The 19890-nt window shown below is 43.0% G+C and overlaps 1 protein-coding gene across 1 annotated transcript in view; it reads right to left on the bottom strand.

Moving 5' to 3' along the window:
• The window catches only part of ABCC6 (ATP binding cassette subfamily C member 6), a 46976-nt gene extending 27312 nt beyond the window's left edge, over positions 1-19664 (bottom strand). The window contains 11 exon segments of the mRNA XM_073362331.2: positions 101-262; positions 782-959; positions 4259-4471; positions 5257-5388; positions 6361-6422; positions 8333-8458; positions 11134-11271; positions 11812-11937; positions 12627-12803; positions 19295-19639; positions 19641-19664. Coding sequence (XP_073218432.2) covers positions 101-262; positions 782-959; positions 4259-4471; positions 5257-5388; positions 6361-6422; positions 8333-8458; positions 11134-11271; positions 11812-11937; positions 12627-12803; positions 19295-19639; positions 19641-19664 — 1683 coding nt within the window.
• Between the last annotated feature and the right edge of the window lie 226 nt (positions 19665-19890).

Below are 19890 nucleotides of genomic sequence, written 5' to 3'. Positions count from 1 at the left end.
TCAGATTGTTCTGGGCAGCAAACTTCACACCTGACTCTTAACAACTTCTCTTTGCCCTTGATCTCATGAACAGGAATGGTTAGATGTGACCATCTCTTACCTGCCACAGGAAGACAAAGCAGATGATGATCCGAATGGGAGCAAGCCAGGTCCCATTAAAATATATAATGAGATCCATTAACCTCTGCACATCGACACATACCAGATTGACAATTTCTCCTACAGTTGCTGCTCTCCTTGCTGCATTTGACATGACCAAGACCTGGGGGTGGGATGGGGTGGGGATGGGAGAAGCAAGAGCCCAAACAGTCAAAATCAGCTTCTGTTCAGAAAATAAATAACCAACATTCATGCTGAGGTCAAAGGGAAGAAGGATCAGCCTCATAAAGAGGCCAAGTCCTAGTCACCGTAATATCAAGAACGAAAACATCATTCAGGATCATGTGACTTCACCCTGTAGATGAGTCTATTCACTGCCCAACAAGAAATGAAATGTCTAGCTTGCTTGGTAAAGCACAGCTTTCACCTCCTGCTCTTCAGTCCATTTTTTAGATGCAAAAGCTACTCCATGAACCTCACAATAGCAAATAGGACAATGCTTTCCCCAGATCTCATGGAGATTTATGCAGCTGCCCTTCACATGCAGTGTAACCAAGGAATTATTTGCTAAAAATAGCTCTTAACTATTATTCATATTTGGGGTAGCAGTTATTAAATACCATCTCTTAACACATTAGTGGTTGATAAGAAAATCAACTCCCAAAGGGAAAAGCTGGCTTACCTTCCTATACACTAGGCCTGTGACTGCAGTCTTCAGCCTCATTCCCAATACAAGACACATGTACATGTAACGTTGTTCAAACAGAGTCTGGAGGCAAGCTAATAGGAACAGTAACGTTGCATAAAAATAACCTTTCCAGTCTGGAGCTTCTCGGTCTGTGATGAACTCCAGGAAAAGGCTGCAAGAGAACTTTGAGCAGGTGGATGCAAACTGAGATGACAAAATACATGGCCCTTAGAGCAGGCAGTATTTTTAGAAAGGCCTAAACAGTCGGGATATTTTGTCTTGTCTTTAGCAAGGCTTCGGCTTTGTAATTCTCACTGGCTGATATTTGTCAGTAAATCAATAGAAGGCTGGACAAACAGCTCAGCATCCTAAGTATGTACAATGGCAGCACGCAACCTAATTTTTGTTTTATTTTACTGCAGCTCAGAACATTCAACCGCTCCTTCTCATGCTGGAGAAGAGATGTCCTAGCTTAACAATCTACTACATTTACGGCTGTTGATTAATCACAGTTAATTCACACTATTAACTCAAAAAAAGTAATTACAATTAAAATAATTAATTGCAATTAATCACAGTTTTAATCGCACTGTTAAACAATAGAATCCCAGTTGAAATGTATTAAATATTTTTGGATGTTTTTCTACATTTTCAAATATATTTACTTCAATTACAACACAGAATACAATTGTATAGTGCTCACTTTATATTATTTTTTATTACAAATATTTGCACTGTAAAAATGATAAACAAAAGAAACCGTATTTTTAATTCCCCTTATACAAGTACTGGAGTGCAATCTCTTTATCATGAAAGTGCAACTTACAAATGTAGATTTTTTTTTTTTTACATAACTGCGCTCAAAAACAAAACAGTGTAAAACTTTAGCTCGTACAAGTCCACCCAGTCCTACTTCTTGTTCAGTCAACCACTAAAACAAACAAGTTTGTTTACATTTATGGGAGATACTGCTGCCTGCTTCTTATTTACAATGTCACCTGAAAGTGAGAACAGGTGTTCGCATGGCACTTTTATAGCCAGCATTGCAAGGTATTTACGTGCCAGGTTTGCTGAACATTCATATGTCCCTTCATGCTTCAGCCACCATTCTAGAGGACATGCTCCCATGCTGATGACGCTTGTTAAAAAAAAAAAAAGTGTTAGTTAAATTTGTGACTGAACTCTTTGGGGGAGAATTGTATGTCCTCTGCTCAGTTTTACTCACGTTCTACCATATGCTTCATGTCATAGCAGTCTCGGATGACGACCCAGCACATGTTGTTCATTTTAAGAACACTTTCACTGCAGATTTGACAAAATACAGAGAAGGTATCAATGTGAGATTTCTAAAGATAGCTACAGCACTCAACCCAAAGTTTAAGAATCTGAAGTGCCTTCCAAAATCTGAGTGGGACGAGGTGTGAAGCATGCTTTCAGAAGCCTTAAAAGAACAACACTCCGATGCGGAAACTACAGAACCCGAACCGCAAAAAAAGAAAATCCAACCTTCTGCTGGTGGCATCTGACTCCGATGATGAAAATGAACATGCGTCGGCCTGCTTTGAATCGCATCGAGCAGAACCTGTCATCAGCATGGATGCAAGTGCTCTGGAATGGTGGTTGAAGCATGAAGGGACATATGAATCTTTAGCGCATGTGGCACGTAAATATCTTGCGATGCCGGCTACAATAGTGCCATGCGAATGCCTCTTCTCGCTTTCAGGTGGCATTGTAAACAAGAAGCAGATAGCATTATCTCCAGCAAATGTAAACAAACTTGTTTGTTTGAGTGATTGACTGAACAAGAAGTAGGACTGAGTGGACTTGTAGGCTCCAAAGTTTTACATTGTTTTATTTTTGAATGCAGGTTTTTTTGTACATAATTCTACATTTGTAAGTTCAACTTTCATGATAAAGAGATTGCACTACAGTACTTGTAATGGAAGAATTAAAAAATACAATTTCTTTTGTTTTTTACAGTGCAAATGTTTGTAGTAAGAAATACATATAAAGTGAGCATTGTACATTTTGTATTGTTGTAATTGAAATCAATATATTTGAAAATGTAGAAAACATCCAAAATATTTAAATAAATGTTGTTCTATTATTGTTTGACAGCGCAATTAATCGCGCGATTAATCGCACATTTAATCACGATAAATTTTTTTAATAGCTTGACAGCCCTAACTGCATTTCTTTTTTTGTTGCATGAGTTGATTGGAAATCACAGAGAAATCAGTGGCCAAATTCATTGCTGGTATATATAAAAGTAGTATAAATGCCACTCTACTGCAGTCAATGGTATTTCAATCTCTTATTCCACCTGTGAACTGGGTTTGACTCATCTGAAGTGATACTATAAATGCATTTTGGTGCTGAACCAATACTGTTCATGCAGCAGAAAAATACTTACCCGAAGAAGGTTTTTGGTTTTTTTTAAAACAACTGTAGGGGGGCATTATTTTACTATTTATAATTTATCGTCGGATACAGAGCACAGAGTCATTCAGTTCTACAGTTACAAGTGTGTTGTCTGCTCCCACAGTTTCATATGGAGTTTCATGATATCTGATGTGTTCCTTAAAGCCCCAGCTCCTGGAGTCATACAATTAAGAGCCTCGGCTTTCATTTTAAAAATAAGGAGTAAGTTTCTAGTCCTCTGGTCACAGAGGGAAGCTTGAAAACATGACCTGAGTGCACTGCACCCTAAAAGCTCAAATCCCACAAGCCAAATAAAAAGAAACCTAAAGATATTAGACATGATTTTTACAACAATTTCCTTAAATTTAGGAGCCTGACTCATGATTTTTAAAGACTTGGATTTGGCAATGCTGCAACAGTTTGAATCTTGTTCCTATCAGTGTTGACTAAAAGTCCCTGCCATCTGATGGCTGTTTGGCAGCCTGTTTAAAATCACTTTTGTGATGTGCATGTACTACACTGAGACCATTATACTGGCTCTAACTGCCACCTTAACAAAGAGGCCAACCATTTTCAGGACTTAGAGGTTTAAGTCTCTCTCTATGTGACAGAGATTGGAGTACCCTGGCAGAAAAGTGCAAGGAACCTTGTGTTATGTGGCCAATACCACATTTGCTTAGCAAATAAACAGAGGATTTAATGATCCAAGGATGCCATATCTGACCCCTTTCATCAGCACAAAAAATTAACGTAAGGAAAAAGTAGCCAATCTATGGGTATGAACATTTGGGGGAAGGATAGCTCAGTGGTTTGAGCATTGGCCTGCTAAAACCCAGGGTTGTAAGTTCAATCCTTGACGGGGCCATTTAGGGATCTGGGGCAAAAATTGGGGATTGGTCCTGCTTTGAGCAGGGGGTTGGACTAGATTATAGAATATCAGGGTTGGAAGGGACCTCAGGATGACCTCCTGAGGTCCCTTCCAACCCTGATATTCTATGATCTAATGTACAGCATTTCCTTCTAGACAGTCATTCCTGAATGTGCACGTACCTCAGTATCTTTGGGACAGAAAACAGGAAGACGTCACAGATGACTAAGCTGAGGGTACCAAGAAGGAAATAGGTTCCAAACATGTTCCAAAATGCTTTCAACAGTGGCTCACTCTGACTCTGTTCTGGCTGCACTAGAACCTGGGTCTCTTCTGTCTCAACCAAACCAGCTCCACTTTGTTGATCCTTCTTGTATTTGATGGATTCTGTGTTTCTGAAGAAACAAACACAAAGAAAATTGGCTGCAATCCAGAGAAGGCCAGAAGTGTTTGACTTGGGCTGTCAACAGCACTTTAAATACCCCACACTTGGAATCAGGGCTTCCAAAGTGGCCTGAATAGTGAATTACTTATTTATATTGTGGCAGCACTTAACAGCTCCAGTCTTGGAACAGGACTCCTTTAAAAATTCAGAACAAAAAGACGGTCCCTGCCCCAAAGCAGTTCTGGTCTGGATATCTGGACATTAAAGGATGTCCCCCAATAGATTTCAACATAGTTAAGGTCAGATTTAGGATCTAAATGATAAACAGCCAAAAGATCACCGGGCAGTGGAAAGAGCCCAAGGGAAGGGAAACTCCACAGAGTTCTCCTTGCCGAGTGTTCTGTCCACAGGGGCTGCCTTCCACTAGTTGAATGAGTTGAGAATTCAATGGCAGTGACTCCATTGGCCATTCTCTTGTGCAAATAGGGAGCACAATGGCCCTGGGGCTCCTTCATCTCTGAAGCTATAGAAACAGCAGCAGTGCAGCTTCCTTGGCACCCTACCGCACTCAGTCTCCCCCTCCCGGTGATCTCCAGCACACAAGCCTTCACATGGGCTGATTCCTGACATCCAGGATTTGGCCCTATCCGCATAAACCCCATGATCTAGTCTTTAATGAGAACAAGATGGTGTCAAATGGGGCTCTGATGTGGTGTGTTAGCACCTGGGATGTTGAACATGCTAGCTCTGGACTAGCTAGAGGAGAAGCTCCCACCCTCTAGAACAGGTACTTACTGCTTGGCTCTGTTACAGTACTTTTTCCATTCTCTTTCAAGCTGGGAAACAATTTCCTCAGAGGAGTTTTCTTTCATCAGTGACCATAAGTCGTCTGCTTGTAATGGCTGCTGATAGCCTTTCCAGACTAACCTGTAAAATAAACGGTTAACACACAAGCACAGAGCGATGTGTGTCCTAGAAAAATGTTCAGTTGATTGGCCTTAAATTAGTCCTACATATTGAGCCTAATTCTCAGTTACTCCGTTCTTGAGCTTGGGGCAGGGACAGAAAGGTGGGGACAAAGATGTCTTTAAGCCCACTGTGCAACTTCCATATTCTTGGGGCCATTCAGGGGCCTTGTCTCCCCTCCAGCATAAATTAGATCAGCCCTGAGGTTGTTCAAACTTGCATTCTGCTTCCCATGACTCCTGTGAAACAGAGACAGGGCCTTGGCATAACAGAGCGGGCCCATTGTATGCGTGTACCTGGCAGTGTCCTTCCATTCTGCATGGTTGCTGGCTGCCTCACCCCCTAAACAGGCCAAGTGTTAACATACAAGAATATTTGAAGTATTCTCAAAAATTTCAGGAACCACTCTGCTCATGAAAACTAAGCAGCAGGATGGTGCAACTTCATGATCTCTAGCCACCCTGGTGCCCCGTAGAGATTGGAAGAGGCTCTCCTGGCAGAAAGCTGGGATGTTAGCAGGATTGTAGTGATCATTTTGAAGAATGGCTGGATTTTAACACGTCACAAAGGACGTTTAAAAAAAAACCAGTTACCTGGGGAAATTCTACACTCAAGTCCCCTTCAAATCCAGGTATGAAACAGGCTTCTACTGCGCTAGTGTAACTCAGAGCACAGTTTGAGCCACGGGGAGTAGAATATAGGTGTCTGAGGAAAGAATTACACTTGTTGCAAGGAGCTTTGAGCTTGTCAGCTTTGCCACTATCCCTTACACTTCAGCCCAGACCCTAAAAAGTATAGAGGTGACTGTTTCCCATTTAATTGAAAAGGAGCTAGGTGCCTAAATACCAGCAAAGATCTAGACCCTTCTGCCTTAGGCTGATGGAGCTTATCTGATAGTTTAGAGTAAACATCGCTTGCTTCTTGTTTTCTTACCCAGAGAACCACCAGAAAGTGATTTTGGAAACAAAAGAGGCACCAAGTTCTGGACATGGATTCTGTGAGAGGAAAAACAGACAAGTTTCAAATGTAGAAATAGCCATATACTGCATAAACACAATACAGTACCCTGCTTTTGCCCCACCAAGAAATGATGTGCAACTTGCTTGTGTTAAGGTATTAAGACCAGGACTGCTGTAAGCAGCAGATCTTTACTAATTCAAATCTGAATAAGGCCTGAGCTGGGAGCAAGCAGTACTCTTTTCTTCATACTATGACCCACAAACACTAATTTCATGCATGAGTTGGGCTCTGACTTGTTTACAAAAGATCAAGTATATCTGCCATGATTGTAGTGAAGGGAGATGCAATGCTGGCTGCACTGGGAAGGCATGTAGCAAATGTCAGCACGGTATGGTAACAGCACTGAAAATGGAGGTGTGTGGATAGGGATAGGTCACTAGTTTTTCAGAAGGTACATATGAAGCATCAGTATGCCAGGTTCAGTCCAGGCAGAGACATGGTCCTGTGGCACTGGTTTTATATTCTGTCTGGGCATTTGTACTGTAAACCCTTTTCTCCAATTTGTCCTGTGCAGGGCAAAGTGGAAGCATGTTAAAAAAAATACACTTGATTCTGAAAAAGAAAAGGAGTACTTGTGAGCTGCTCACGAAAGCTTATGCTCAAATAAATTTGTTAGTCTCTAAGGTGCCACAAGTATTCCTTTTCTTTTTGCGGATACAGACTAAGACAGCTGCTACTCTGAAACTTGATTCTCAGGATCAATTATTTCAGGGAGTGACTTTCCGTACTCTCCCTGTGGAGAGATCCACTTACATCTCCCCCTGTCATCTCAGATCTTCCTGAGCAAGGCAGTGAAAATAACTTGGAATGCGCCTCAATTTGCCATCAAGATCTAATTTTGCACTTTTAGTGAGAGCTGTTGTTTCTAGATAATTGCCTCTATTCCGCTACATTAATCTCATATGTGGGACTATATATAGAATTGGTTAAAGCCGCTTTGTTTTGGCTGTCAGACACAAAATGGAATCCTTCATCATACTCTGTGTGTACAGTACAGAACATATGATGCTAGTAGGAATAACACTTGAGGCCCATTTCTACTACTGCAGGCTGACATGCAACCTTCTTATATCAGATAATTTGTTTTAAATTGCCTCACTAGCCAGTTCTGTTGTTTGTAATATTTTATTACAGAACTACTGAGGAATTTCATGCAAGTATCAGGGCCCAGATACAGGGAAGAAGTATAAAACCACAATCCTCACCCCAATGAGTTCACAATGTGAATGCAATAGGGTGCGAAAAACAGACAAAAGAAGGGTTGATGAATCAATAAGAGCGTTTAGCAAAAATTTTAGATGTATGTTTTCAACCATGTCACCTGCCTTAGACTGCCTTTGTTTTTCGGTACCAAACTGAGATAGCTCGGGACTGCATCTTAGAGCTGCAGAGCACTTGGAATTCCAGTTGAAGTCAATGGGAACTAGAGGTGCTCAATAAGCTCCAAGGGCTGCAAGTTTAAGCTGGTCAAATTTATACTAGATATAAGGTGCAATTTTGTAACGGAGAGGTTAATTAACCAGTGCGACAAATTACCAAGCGTGGTGGTGGATGCTCCATCACTGGAAATTTTAAAATGAAGGTGGGATGTTTTTCTAAAAGACACGTTCTTGTTCAAACAGGCATTAATTCAGGGAGGTCCTATGCTCAGTGCAATGCAGGAGGGTAGACTAGATGATCATAGGTCCCTTCTGGCCTTCTAATCTATGAAACCTCTGAAAACCAAGCTGGGGATCCAGAAATCCTGGCATGCCAAATTACTAGTTAAAAACTAGTCTGTACGTAAGCTGCCACATTTTCATCTCAGACATTCATCTGAACTGCCCATTTCCAGTGGGTTTTAGACAAGGGACTGATGAGCTTTTAAGAAGTCAAATATACTTACAGAGTCATTGACAGCTTTTGAAAAGAAGGGAGGCCAATCAGTAAAGAAGAACAGTATGACCTCTACTAGCAGCAGGATAAAATAGATGTAAGAGGTGACATGACGGAAGGGGTCCTCTGGGAAGCCCTACAAAAAAGAGAATTGCTGAGGTTGAGGTAAAATACTTCATGTGAAATCACTAAAGAAAGGTGGATTCACACACTGTATAAGCCGTAAGCTCTGAGTGTTGCTGTGGATGTGTGCCATGTGTATCTCTTGCACCAGTTTCTTAGAGTGTACTATATTAGAGTTAAATTACTGCTATTGATACAGAAAACTCACGCAATTGCAAAATCACAACACATGTACTAATAAACCACTGAGGGGAACTGGAGTGTAACTGTAGTTTAGAGTAAAGATTTCAGCTTGAGGTTTTCCAAGGAGCCTAAAAGAGCTAGATGCTGGAATCCCATTGTAATTCAGGGGGATTTGGGTGCTGAACTCCCTTAGCCCGCTTTGAAAATGGCAGTGTGAGGTTTTGACCTGGCAGATTCCAGTAAATGTTTATGGCTGCTTAATTAAACTAAGGCAAGGGGTTGAGTCCTGTGAGGATATAAATTCCCCATTCACCTAAAGCTCTGGGTAGACTTCAAAATGGAAAAAGGCTATTTCCTAGTTTTATTCTAAATAGTGTGTTCTGGAGCTGGTTGGGGAACCTCCCCTTGGGCCTCATAATCAGTTCAGTGGGGAAGAATGACCTGAGTGGGAAATTATATCATGGCAATAAAAAGAAGATGGGAGGTCAAATGCCTAGAGTGTGGGACTAATTAACATTAATTAATTCAGTCACTATTAATTCAATACAGTAGTGAGTTCCCACCATCTTCGTCTCGTGGGAGTGTATCATTCTTCTCTCTGTCCATGAAATATAGGTGCTGATTTGAACCTCTGATCATTCCCTGTTGTTACAGAAAGATTCACCTGCTGGGTTTATCACGGAGGAGAATGACCAGTACTGATAAGTATCAGATCCATAAATCTACCCCAGTGAATTTTAACATATAAATGCTCATCCTAATGAAACCAAAACAGCTGGTATAAAAGATCTACAGCAGAAGTGGCTCTCTGAAATCAAGTTGATCTGCCTTGTCTACACACACACATGTTATACCTCCTTATTGATAGCAGTATAGTTAATACAAAAAGAAAAGGAGTACTGGTGGCACCTTAGAGACTAACCAATTTATTTGAGTATAAACTTTCGTGAGCTACAGCTCACTTCATCGGATTGCATCACTGTAGCTGTTATAAATATAAAGGGAAGGATAAGCCCCTTTAAAATCCCTCCTGGCCAGAGGAAAAATCCTCTCACCTGTAAAGGGTTAAGAAGCTAAAGGTAACCTCGCTGGCACCTGACCAAAATGACCAATGAGGAGACAAGATACTTTCAAAAGCTGGGAGGAGGGAGAGAAACAAAGGGTCTGTGTCTGTCTGTGTGCTGTTTTTGCTGGGGATAGACCAGGAATGGAGTCTTAGAACTTTAGTAAGTAATCTAGCTAGGTATGTGTTAGATTATGATTTCTTTAAATGGCTGAGAAAAGAACTGTGCTGAATAGAATGACTATTCCTGTCTGTGTGTCTTTTTTGTAACTTAAGGTTTTGCCTAGAGGAATTCTCTTTGTTTTGAATCTAATTAGCCTGTAAGGTATCTATCATCCTGATTTTACAGAGGGGATTTTTTTAATTCTATTAAAAGTCTTCTTGTAAGAAAACTGAATGCTTTTTCATTGTTTTCAGATCCAAGGGTTTGGGTCTGTGGTCACCTATGCAAACTGGTGAGGATTTTTACCAAACCTTTCCCAGGAAGTGGGGTGCAAGGGTTGGGAGGATTTTGTGGGGGAAAGACATGTCCAAACTATGTTTCCCAGTAAACCCAGTTAGAGTTTGGTGGTGGCAGTGGAGATCCAGGGATAAGGGATAAAATTAATTTGTACCTTGGTGAAGTTTTAACCTAACCTGCTGAAGGTAAGCTTAGGAGGTTTTCATGCAGGTCCCCACATCTGTACCCTAGAGCTCAGAGTGGGGGAGGAACCTTGACAGTAGCTCAAGAAAGCTTATGCTCAAATAAATTGGTTAGTCTCTGAGGTGCCACAAGTACTCCTTTTCTTTTTGCGAATACAGACTAACACAGCTGTTACTCTGAAACCTATAGTTAATACAGTCTCTCTAGTATGGACACAATCATACTGGTATAAATGTGTTTATACAGGTATAGCTATTCCCAAATGGGAAAGGGAATAAGCTTTAACAGCGCTGTGGGGCCTGGAGATTAAATTGCTCTTTTCACCCATAGAACAGATGAAGCCTGGGTAGTGGCAGTGCTTGTTTCTTTCAAATTGCCTGGCCAATGCTTCTGAACTCTAATTCAGTGTGGCTCCTTGGAGAGAGCAATTCAGTCTACTGCCCTCTTTCATTCTTGGCCTCATGGCCAAGACTGCAAACAAGAGGGCCAAATGGAGCCATGCTGTTGTTAAGGCTATGGCTACACTGCGCTTTTATTGGTAAAACTTTTGTCAGTCAAACTTTTGTCGGTCGGGGTGTTAAAAAAACATACACCCTGACCAACAAAAGTTTTACCAATGAAAAGCGCAGGTGTGGACGGTGCTTTGTCGGTGGGAGATGTTCTCCTGCCCACAAAGTTACTGCCTCTCACTGGGGATGGTTTTATTTTGCTGGCAGGAGACCTCTCGTCTGCCGGCAAAGAGTGGCGACACGGGAGACCTTACCAGAGGCACATGCTGAAACTAGAAAGTTCTGCTTACCCCTTCCAGGACCTGTTGAACTTTAGAACTAACAGTCACAGTAGCAGCCAGGAATGACAGCAGCCAAAAAATCAACAAGATGCCTGAAGACTGAACACCTTTCAGCCTCTCAAACTGGGTGAGAAACACTGCAGGGATCTGGGAAGAAGAAGAAAGAAACAATGAACAGTTTCAAGTTAATGGTCAATAGAGTTTATTGTCCGCTGGTGTCAGATCAGTTTAATGTTAATGGGCTGAGCTATTGTTCCCATAATGGTGACATTTAATTCACCACATGTAGGCTGTGGGAAATGGAATCCTCTCTCCTGTTTGCATGGGGCCACTCTGCAGTCACTACCGCAACCTCAGGGATGCCGTAGCCTCTGCTGCATCAGCTCCCACGTGGTGTTTTGGGTCAGTGGAGCCATACAGGTGCGGATTAAGTGACCACACCACTATGCCAACCCGGGCCTGCCACCACTTCATGCAGCACCATAGGGGAAGCCTCATAGAGCACAACTCCACAGTGCACAAGGTTTTGCAGACAACCCCAGCTCGCCTATAGAACCCCATCAGTCCTGCTGTCTGTTGGGTCTTCTGCACCCACCGATGGTGAGGGGGAAGAGAGCCAAGACCAACTTTGCCCCATAATAGTTAAATTGAAACTTATGTTTATTAAAAAAAAAAAAAAGGAATTACCATTGTAATCCCCAGAACTGCTGGGCTAATGAAGAACACTGGAGCTCGCAGGGTTCCTTGATTTGTTTCCCAAAGGGTGTAGAATAGGTTCGAAAAACACAGTAATATCAATATGAATCCAAGTACCTGGGACAAGGGAACAAACATGCCAGAATGGACTGTAAAGGGACAAGTATGATAACAGTAGTCTGTGTACTGTAAGGTATCTGAGTATTAAAGGGGCGTTTGGGACACACTGTGATTGGAAGCAGTTTGGGAAGTAGAGGCAGGCTAAGATGGAGAGTGCTACAAGGATTGTTGTTCCATTTTAGGCCAGATCCTGAAATCCTTACTCACTCACTCCTTGGCTCAGTGATCTTACCTGATTAAGGAGTAAAAACTAGGTAAGGCTCTCCGGTTCTGGCACTTATATGGGAGAACCACAATCAGACAAAAGCAATGTAACCTATGCAGTCATACTAGCCACCAAGCAGGAGAAGGACTGGGGGATTCAAAGGATATTATCAAGACAGTTTTAATCATTATGAAAAATAAAATTCTTCATACCAGTCACAGTAAACTTAGCATCAAAAACTCAGCCTCTAATACTAGATAGTGTGACCCTAGTGGAACAAGCACCAGACTGGGGCTCAGGAGATCTGACTCTGCACTGGCCTACTTAGAGACCTGGGTCAAATCCCTTTACCTCTCTGTGCCTCCGTTTCTCCATCTGTAAAATGGGAATAATGATATTGACCTCCTTTGCAAAGTGTTTTGAGATCTACAGATGAAAAGTGCTATATTGCATAGCTAGGTATTATTTTTATGATCATTACCATTTTAGTTTTGAAGAGGTGCGACATTCTGATATATCCTCTGCTGTTGTGCTCAAGAAACAGGTAATAGAATGGAAAACAGATCCAAAGATAGGCACAGGGAATCCAAGCAATGACTGTATTCTGAAAGCACTGGGTAAAGCTTGGGTTACCTGTATACCACGTCTGATTCCAGTCCTGCAACAACACACACAAAGAAATGGTTTAGCACAGCCATAGCCTGCTATCGACCATACCCCTATCTTGAACTGTAAGGAAAGACAGAGAGAAGGGAGCAGATCCTCAGCTGGAGTAAATCACTGTAGCTTGGTTGAGGACTACACTGATTTACACCAGCTGAGGAGCTGTTTTTAAACATTTACAATTTAAAAGGAGTTTGAACAACAGAGATTCAAGGGGGCTGGGGGAATGACATGGTTAAAGAGATGGGAGAGAGAGGTAGATTTAGCATTTTAGATAAACTGGAGGTGGGAGAGGAGGGAAGGCTAAAAAGGAGAGATTGGTAAAACTGGGACTTTTCAGCTTGGAAAAGAGACCACTAAGGGGGGAGACGATAGAGGTCTATAAAATCATGACTGGTGTGGAGAAAGTAAAGAAGGAAGTACTATTAACTTCTTCTCATAACATGAGAACTAGGGGTCACTAAAAGAAATAAATAAGCAGCGGGTTTAAAACAAATAAAAGGAAGTATTTTCTTCACACAACGCACAGTTAACCTGTGGAACTATTTGCCAGGGGATGTTGTGAAGGCCAAAACTATAATAGAGTTCAAAAAAGAACTAGATAAGTTCATGGAGGATGGCCACTGTCCAGGATGGACAGGGACGGTGTCCTTAGCCTCTGTTTGCCAGAAGCTGGGAATGGATGATGGGATGGACCACTTGATGATTACCTGTTCTGTTCATTCCCTCTGGGGCACCTGGCATTGGCCGCTGTCGGAAGACAGGATACTGGGCTAGATGGACCTTTGCTCTGACCCAATATGGCCGTTCTTATGTTTTTGAGAGAGCTCCAGAAAGCAGAGTAAGAAATAAGCAGGGAATGGCCAGGAATTTTAGCAGTTGAGATAATAAAGGACAGACTGTGGCAAAACTAGAGAGGATTAAGGACAAAACTGGATGTGGAGGAGAAAGAGAGGTTAGACTCAAAGATTACTCCAAGGTTGTGAACCAGGGAGACAGGAAGGTCTTGTGGAGAGCTCTCAGTTAAGGAGAGGGATTAAGAGGAAAGATAAAGTCTGTTAAATTCAGTCTATAAACTGCATTCTGTTACTTCCTTTCCCCCCACCCCGTGAAATCTTAAATGTATAATCTCATGGAATGTATTTTTAAAATGCCATGATCAGATAGTTAGATGTAGGGAGTTAGCGTAATGAAATTGAAAGAAGAATGATTTTTTTTTATATTTGAAAAATTTTAAGTATGTGGATTACAAAAATTGCACAATAACAGCAAAGGTTCCTTCCCACAGGGATCTACAGGGAGAAATAACTGCCAGGCACGCTGGGGACAAGTCTGAGCATGTGGTATCTGAAAGGGGTATTCAGCAGGTAACTGCTGTGCTAGTCAGATGCTTACACTGGATAATGCTTTGCTTTCATGGGCCCTGGTGTTTGTACAAAAATTGGGCCTGAAGGTGGGAGGAAAACTTTACACAGAGAAATAAAACCAAAACTTTTAAATCTCAGCGACTGAACAGAGGCTCCCAAATCTGTATTTAGGCACCTGAATAAAAGTGGCCTGATTTTCAAAATGCTGAACATCTGCAGTTCAGAGTTGCTAATTTTGGTTGGATATAGATTCATAGATACTAAGGTCAAAAGGGACCACTATGATCATCTAGTCTGACCTCCTGCACAATGCAGGCCACAGAATCTCACCCACCCACTCCTGAAAAAACCTCTCGCCTATGTCTGAGCTATTGAAGTCCTCAAATCATGGTTTAAAGACTTCAAGGAGCAGAGAATCCTGCAGCAAGTGTCCTGTGCCCCATGCTACAGAGGAAGGTGAAAAACCTCCAGGGCCTCTTCCAATCTGCCCTGGAGGAAAATTCCTTCCTGACCCCAAATATGGCGATCAGCTAAACCCTGAGAATATGGGCAAGATTCACCATCCAGATACCCAGGAAAAAATTTTCTGTAGTAACTCAGATCCCACCCCATCTAATATCCCATCACAGGCCATTAGGCTTATTTACCATGAATATTTAAAGATCAATTAATTGCCAAAATCATGTTATCCCATCATATCATCTCCTCCATAAACTTATCGAGTCTAATCTTAAAGCCAGATAGATCTTTAGCCCCTACTGCTTCCCTTGGAAGGCTATTCCAAAACTTCAGTCCTCTGATGGTTAGAAACCTTCGTCTCATTTCAAGTCTAAACTTCCCGATGACCAGTTTATATCCATTTGTTCTTGTGTCCACATTGGTACTGAGCTTAAATAATTCCTCTCCCTCTCCGGTATTTATCCCTCTGATAAAGAGAGCAATCATATCTCCCCTCAAACTTCTTTTAGTTAGGCTAAACAAGCCAAGCTCCTGGAGTCTCCTTTCATAAGACAGGTTTTCCATTCCTCGGATCATCCTAGTAGCCCTTCTCTGTACCTGTTCCAGTTTGAATTCATCCTTCTTAAACATGGGAAACCAGAACTGCATACAGTATTCCAGGTGAGCTCTCATCAGTGCCTTGTATAACGGTACTAAAACCTCCTGATCTCTACTGAAAATACCTCTCCTCGTGCATCCCAAGACCGCATTAGCTTTTTTCACGGCCACATCACATTGGCAGCTCATAGTCATCCTATGATCAACCAATACTCCAAGTTCCTCCTCTTCCTCCTCCTGTATTCCTGGAGGTTTCATCATATGACATAATCTTTAATTAAAGATTAATTTTTAATTCCTGGAGATTCCAGGACAATCCTGGAGGCCTGGCAATCCTACTGCAGCTCTCATTGATATCTGAGAGATTTGTGGGTGTTCAGCACCTCTGAGAATTGGGCCCCTTTTATTAAGATATCTAAAGATACTTTTAGAACCCTAATTTTAGGCAGCCATGTTTGAAAATCTTGGCCTACATTGCTTGAAGCCTTCCTGTTCTACCTTCTTCCAGAGTAGAACAGATAGGACTGGGTGGATATTTTTGGTTCTCCTAGAGCTTTTAGGGGGTAATGAATAGGAGGAGAGAGAGAGTTATGGCAGATTCCAGGCTGGTGCTCAAGTGACTGAAGGATTTAATGTTGAAGCTTTTGCTGCTAGATATGTCTCTGGGATTGACAATCCAGCAGTCGCCTGCATTGCTCATATTCAGTGGATTTGTTTCAGGTTGCTGCGTCTATGATTCCCTAAGCCCCTGAATGGTCTTGGGTCTTGATCCTGTGTTGTGATGTGCCCAGCTGGATGGCCATGCCTGTGCAGAGCCCCACTGACTTGACTGGGATTCCATGTGAACCCATCAATTTATTCGTGTAGGTCACACTACAGTGCACAATTGGGGCATTAACTATTAAGAACAGCCACCTGCACTAGTTGGACCTGTGCTTGGGTTGGTTTCAAAAGACCTGTGCTAAGATCATTTTCACAGGATTAGAGAGACAGGTGTGGATATAGATGGGAAATCACATAAATTTGTTTTAGCTCCATGCAAGTGAAGTCTGTTATCTTGCCTTTAGCAGCTTGTTAGGGTGGTATCAGTGCTTTCATCAGTTAGGGGGCTACTGACACCTGATAGAAGGCAAGGCTGAGAAGAAAGCAATCACTTGATGAGGAGAGAAAGTGGATGATGGTTTGCTAATTACTATGAGGCTTTTTCAGTTTTGAGCAAGGAGACTGTAAAGTGTGTCCCTTTAGGTTTCTATTCCCCATAGCCCTTTTAAAAGTATTTCTCTTATGAATAAATAACATTACAGGTATATACTGAAGTAAAGTTAATATAAGGAGGGCTAAAGACATTTTAATATCCTTCTGTCATAAATATAAAGGGAAGGGTAAACACCTTTAAATCCCTCCTGGCCAGAGGAAAAACCTTTCACCTGTAAAGGGTTAAGAAGCTAAGATAACCTCGCTGGCACCTGACCAAAATGACCAATGAGGAGACAAGATACTTTCAAAGCTGGAGTGGGGGGAAACAAAGGGTTCTGTGTGTGTGTGTGAGATGCTTTTGCCGGGACCAGAGCAGGAATGCAGGTCAGAACTCCTGTAAAGAGTTAGTAAGCAATCTAGTTAGATATGCGTTGGATTCTATTTTGTTTAAATAACTGATAAAATAAGTTGTGCTGAAGGGAATGTATATTCCTCTTTTTGTAACTTAAGGTTTTGTCTAGAGAGATTCTCTGTGTTTTGAATCTGATTACCCTGTAAGGTATTCACCATCCTGATTTTACAGAGGTGATTCTTTTACTTTTTCTTTAATTTAAAATTCCCTTTTAAGAACCTGAGTGCTTTTTTATTGTTCTTAAGATTCAAGGGTTTGGGTCTGTGTTCACCGATGCAAATTGGTGAGGATTTTTATCAAGCCTTCCCCAGGAAAGGGGGTGTAGTGCTTGGAGGGGGGGGATATTTTGACGGGGAGACATTTCCAAGTGGGCACTTCCCCTGTTCTTTGTGTAACACTTTGGTGGTGGCAGCGTTTAATCTAAGCTGGTAAGAATAAGCTTAGGGGGTATTTCATGCAGGTCCCCACATCTGTATCCTAGAGTTTAGAGTGGGGAAGGAACCTTGACACCTTCCATCCAAGGACTCCTTGGACCTTAACTCTAGTTAAGCCCTACTGAATGATTAGTGTAATTCAGAAAATAATAAAAAAGGAGTACTTGTGGCACCTTAGAGACTAACCAATTTATTTGAGCATGAGCTTTCGTGAGCTACAGCTCACTTCATTAGATGCAGTGAGCTGTAGCTCACGAAAGCTCATGCTCAAATAAATTGGTTAGTCTCTAAGGTACCACAAATACTCCTTTTTCTTTTTGAGAATACAGACTAACACGGCTGTTACTCTGAAACCTGTCAGAAAATAATCTGGCCCATTATATATTGAGGGTGAAATTCTCCCCCATTGAAGTCAACTTCAAACTCCCATTGAAGTCAATGGGAAAGGGTTTCATCCTTAATATTTTGATACTGTTTTTTGTAATATTAATGTGTTTATTTCCAACCACCATTATATAAAAATTGTGGTACCTGTAGCTCTAGTTAACAGTAATTTTAGTGTCTTGGGCCGCTACACAGTTAGTTTGATGTAAACTGCCTTGCATGGGTGGGAGCCAAATGTAAGTGAAGACACTTCCACAGCTAGGTCGATGCAAATGCCTCTCTACACCGACTTAATAACATCACCTCCCTGAGTGGTGCAGAGTCATGGTCCATGTAACTAGGTCAACGAAGTGTCAGTGTTGACACTGTATTACTTACATCGATTGTTACTGGCTTTCAGGAGCTGTCCCATAATGCCCAAGGCTGACACTACAAGCAGGGGTGCTGGAACAATTGTTTTAGTGGGGGTGCTGAGAGTCATTGAACCAACCTGTAAGCCTGTTATATAATAGAAATCAATTCAAGCCCATGACAGCAGCCCCAGCACCCCTAGTTCCAGCACCTATGAATATAAATGATCCTGGTGTCAGCTCACTGCTGACCTAAGAAGCCAAGCGTGTGCACATTCAAGCGATTTAATAATTGCAGTGGCTATATGCTGATGTAAATTAAGTTGACAATTTTGTGGCGTAGACATGGCCTTATACATTAGAAGGGTTGCAAATATTTTTGCCACCAGTAATAGGTAGAGACAATGTATGATGCAACCAGCATAACACTTTATTAAAGATTTTGACTGCATTCCACCTATGGTTGTTGTAGCTTATATTTTCAAATATTAAAGTCCAGAATGGTGTATTAGCTTTGGACCGTGCCCAAAGCTAAGGGCTTCTGGGAAAGGGTTTCAGCTTCCACGAGTCCAAAGTTTCTTGAAGCAAGGAAGGTCAGTGAAGCGGACAGGTGCCATCTATGAATGGGGGGAGCTCTATAACACTGCTGGGCAGGTGTGGGCGTTTTCACTCTCAGCTCTAGTTCTCTTTGTTGGATCTCTCCCACACGCTCCAGCAGTTGTTCTCCCCCCTTCAGGTAACTGTAGTTTGCTTTCCTCCCACCCCCCGCGGCAAGGGGTAATGAACCATTTGCCTACAATGATTGAGAGGAGAAACGGCTGGAGAGTGGGCAAAGGTCTGGACTCTGCAGCTGGCGATAAACAGGGCCCTGTCATATAACACTGCAAACGGGGAAACCCGAGAGCGAGAGAGAAAGAAGCCAGCGAGCCCTGAGTAGCTGGGAAGTTGCCGCACTTCTTGCAGGGCTAGGCAGAGGGAATGGTCCCCTTCTCCAGGCACGAGGCAGCGTTTAAGTGCCCCACCCCCACCGCACAGACCCCAGTGACGGGCTATGCACAAGCACTGCAACCGAGCTACCAGACGTAGCTGCTGTTGCCACCTGGAGCCTGCTCTCAGATCCGAATCGTGCCCAGCGGCAGCTGCAAGATCCGAATCGTGCCCAGGGGCAGCGCGGGGCGGGGAGCGGCTGGTGCGATGCCCCGCTGCAAAACGAGCAGCTGCCGCCTGGGGGAAGGGGGATTTTGGGAAACCGCCTCCGCAGCCGGGGGCGCGGGGAGCTCACTCACCCAGAGGCCCGCGAAGCCCTCTCGGGAGCCGCACAGCCAGCCGCCCCCGGCCATGGTGCGTGCCCCGGAGCGCGGCGGGGGCTGCGGCCGGCCTGGGCCCTCCTGCGCTGGCTCCGGCCGCCCGCGTGGCTCGCTGGCCAGGGTGGTTAATGTGTGACGAGAGCCCGGGCCTGTTCGCCGAGCCAATGGCCTTCGGGGTTGGGCCTGGACGGACCGGCCCCGAACCCGGGGAGAGTTTGGAGTGGAGGCGGCGTCCCGCTGGGAACGTCCCCCAGAGACTATAAAGGCCTCGGTCCCAAAGGGCAGATACAAGCGCGCGCCCAGCTCCAAATTAGCAGGTTTGGGAGTCAGACTCCACTCCCTGCTCCATTATATCCACCTACCTATCTCCCTGACTGCTGGGGAGCGACGGACCCCAAAACTGCCTAGGATTGGCCCCCAGGGTCAGATTTCCAAGGCTAACCTCACAGCCCAGAGCAAGCTGTATCAATTTCACTAATTAACACTAATGACCCCTTTTAGGTCTGTGTACACTGGAAAGCTATAGCAGCATAGGAATGTCGGTTGGAGCCCAGGGTGTGGAAAAACCACACCTC

Source organism: Lepidochelys kempii, chromosome 10 (genome assembly GCF_965140285.1).
Source record: "Lepidochelys kempii isolate rLepKem1 chromosome 10, rLepKem1.hap1, whole genome shotgun sequence".
Lineage (NCBI taxonomy): Eukaryota > Metazoa > Chordata > Testudines > Cheloniidae > Lepidochelys > Lepidochelys kempii.
This window is presented reverse-complemented; position numbering and strand designations above follow the sequence as displayed.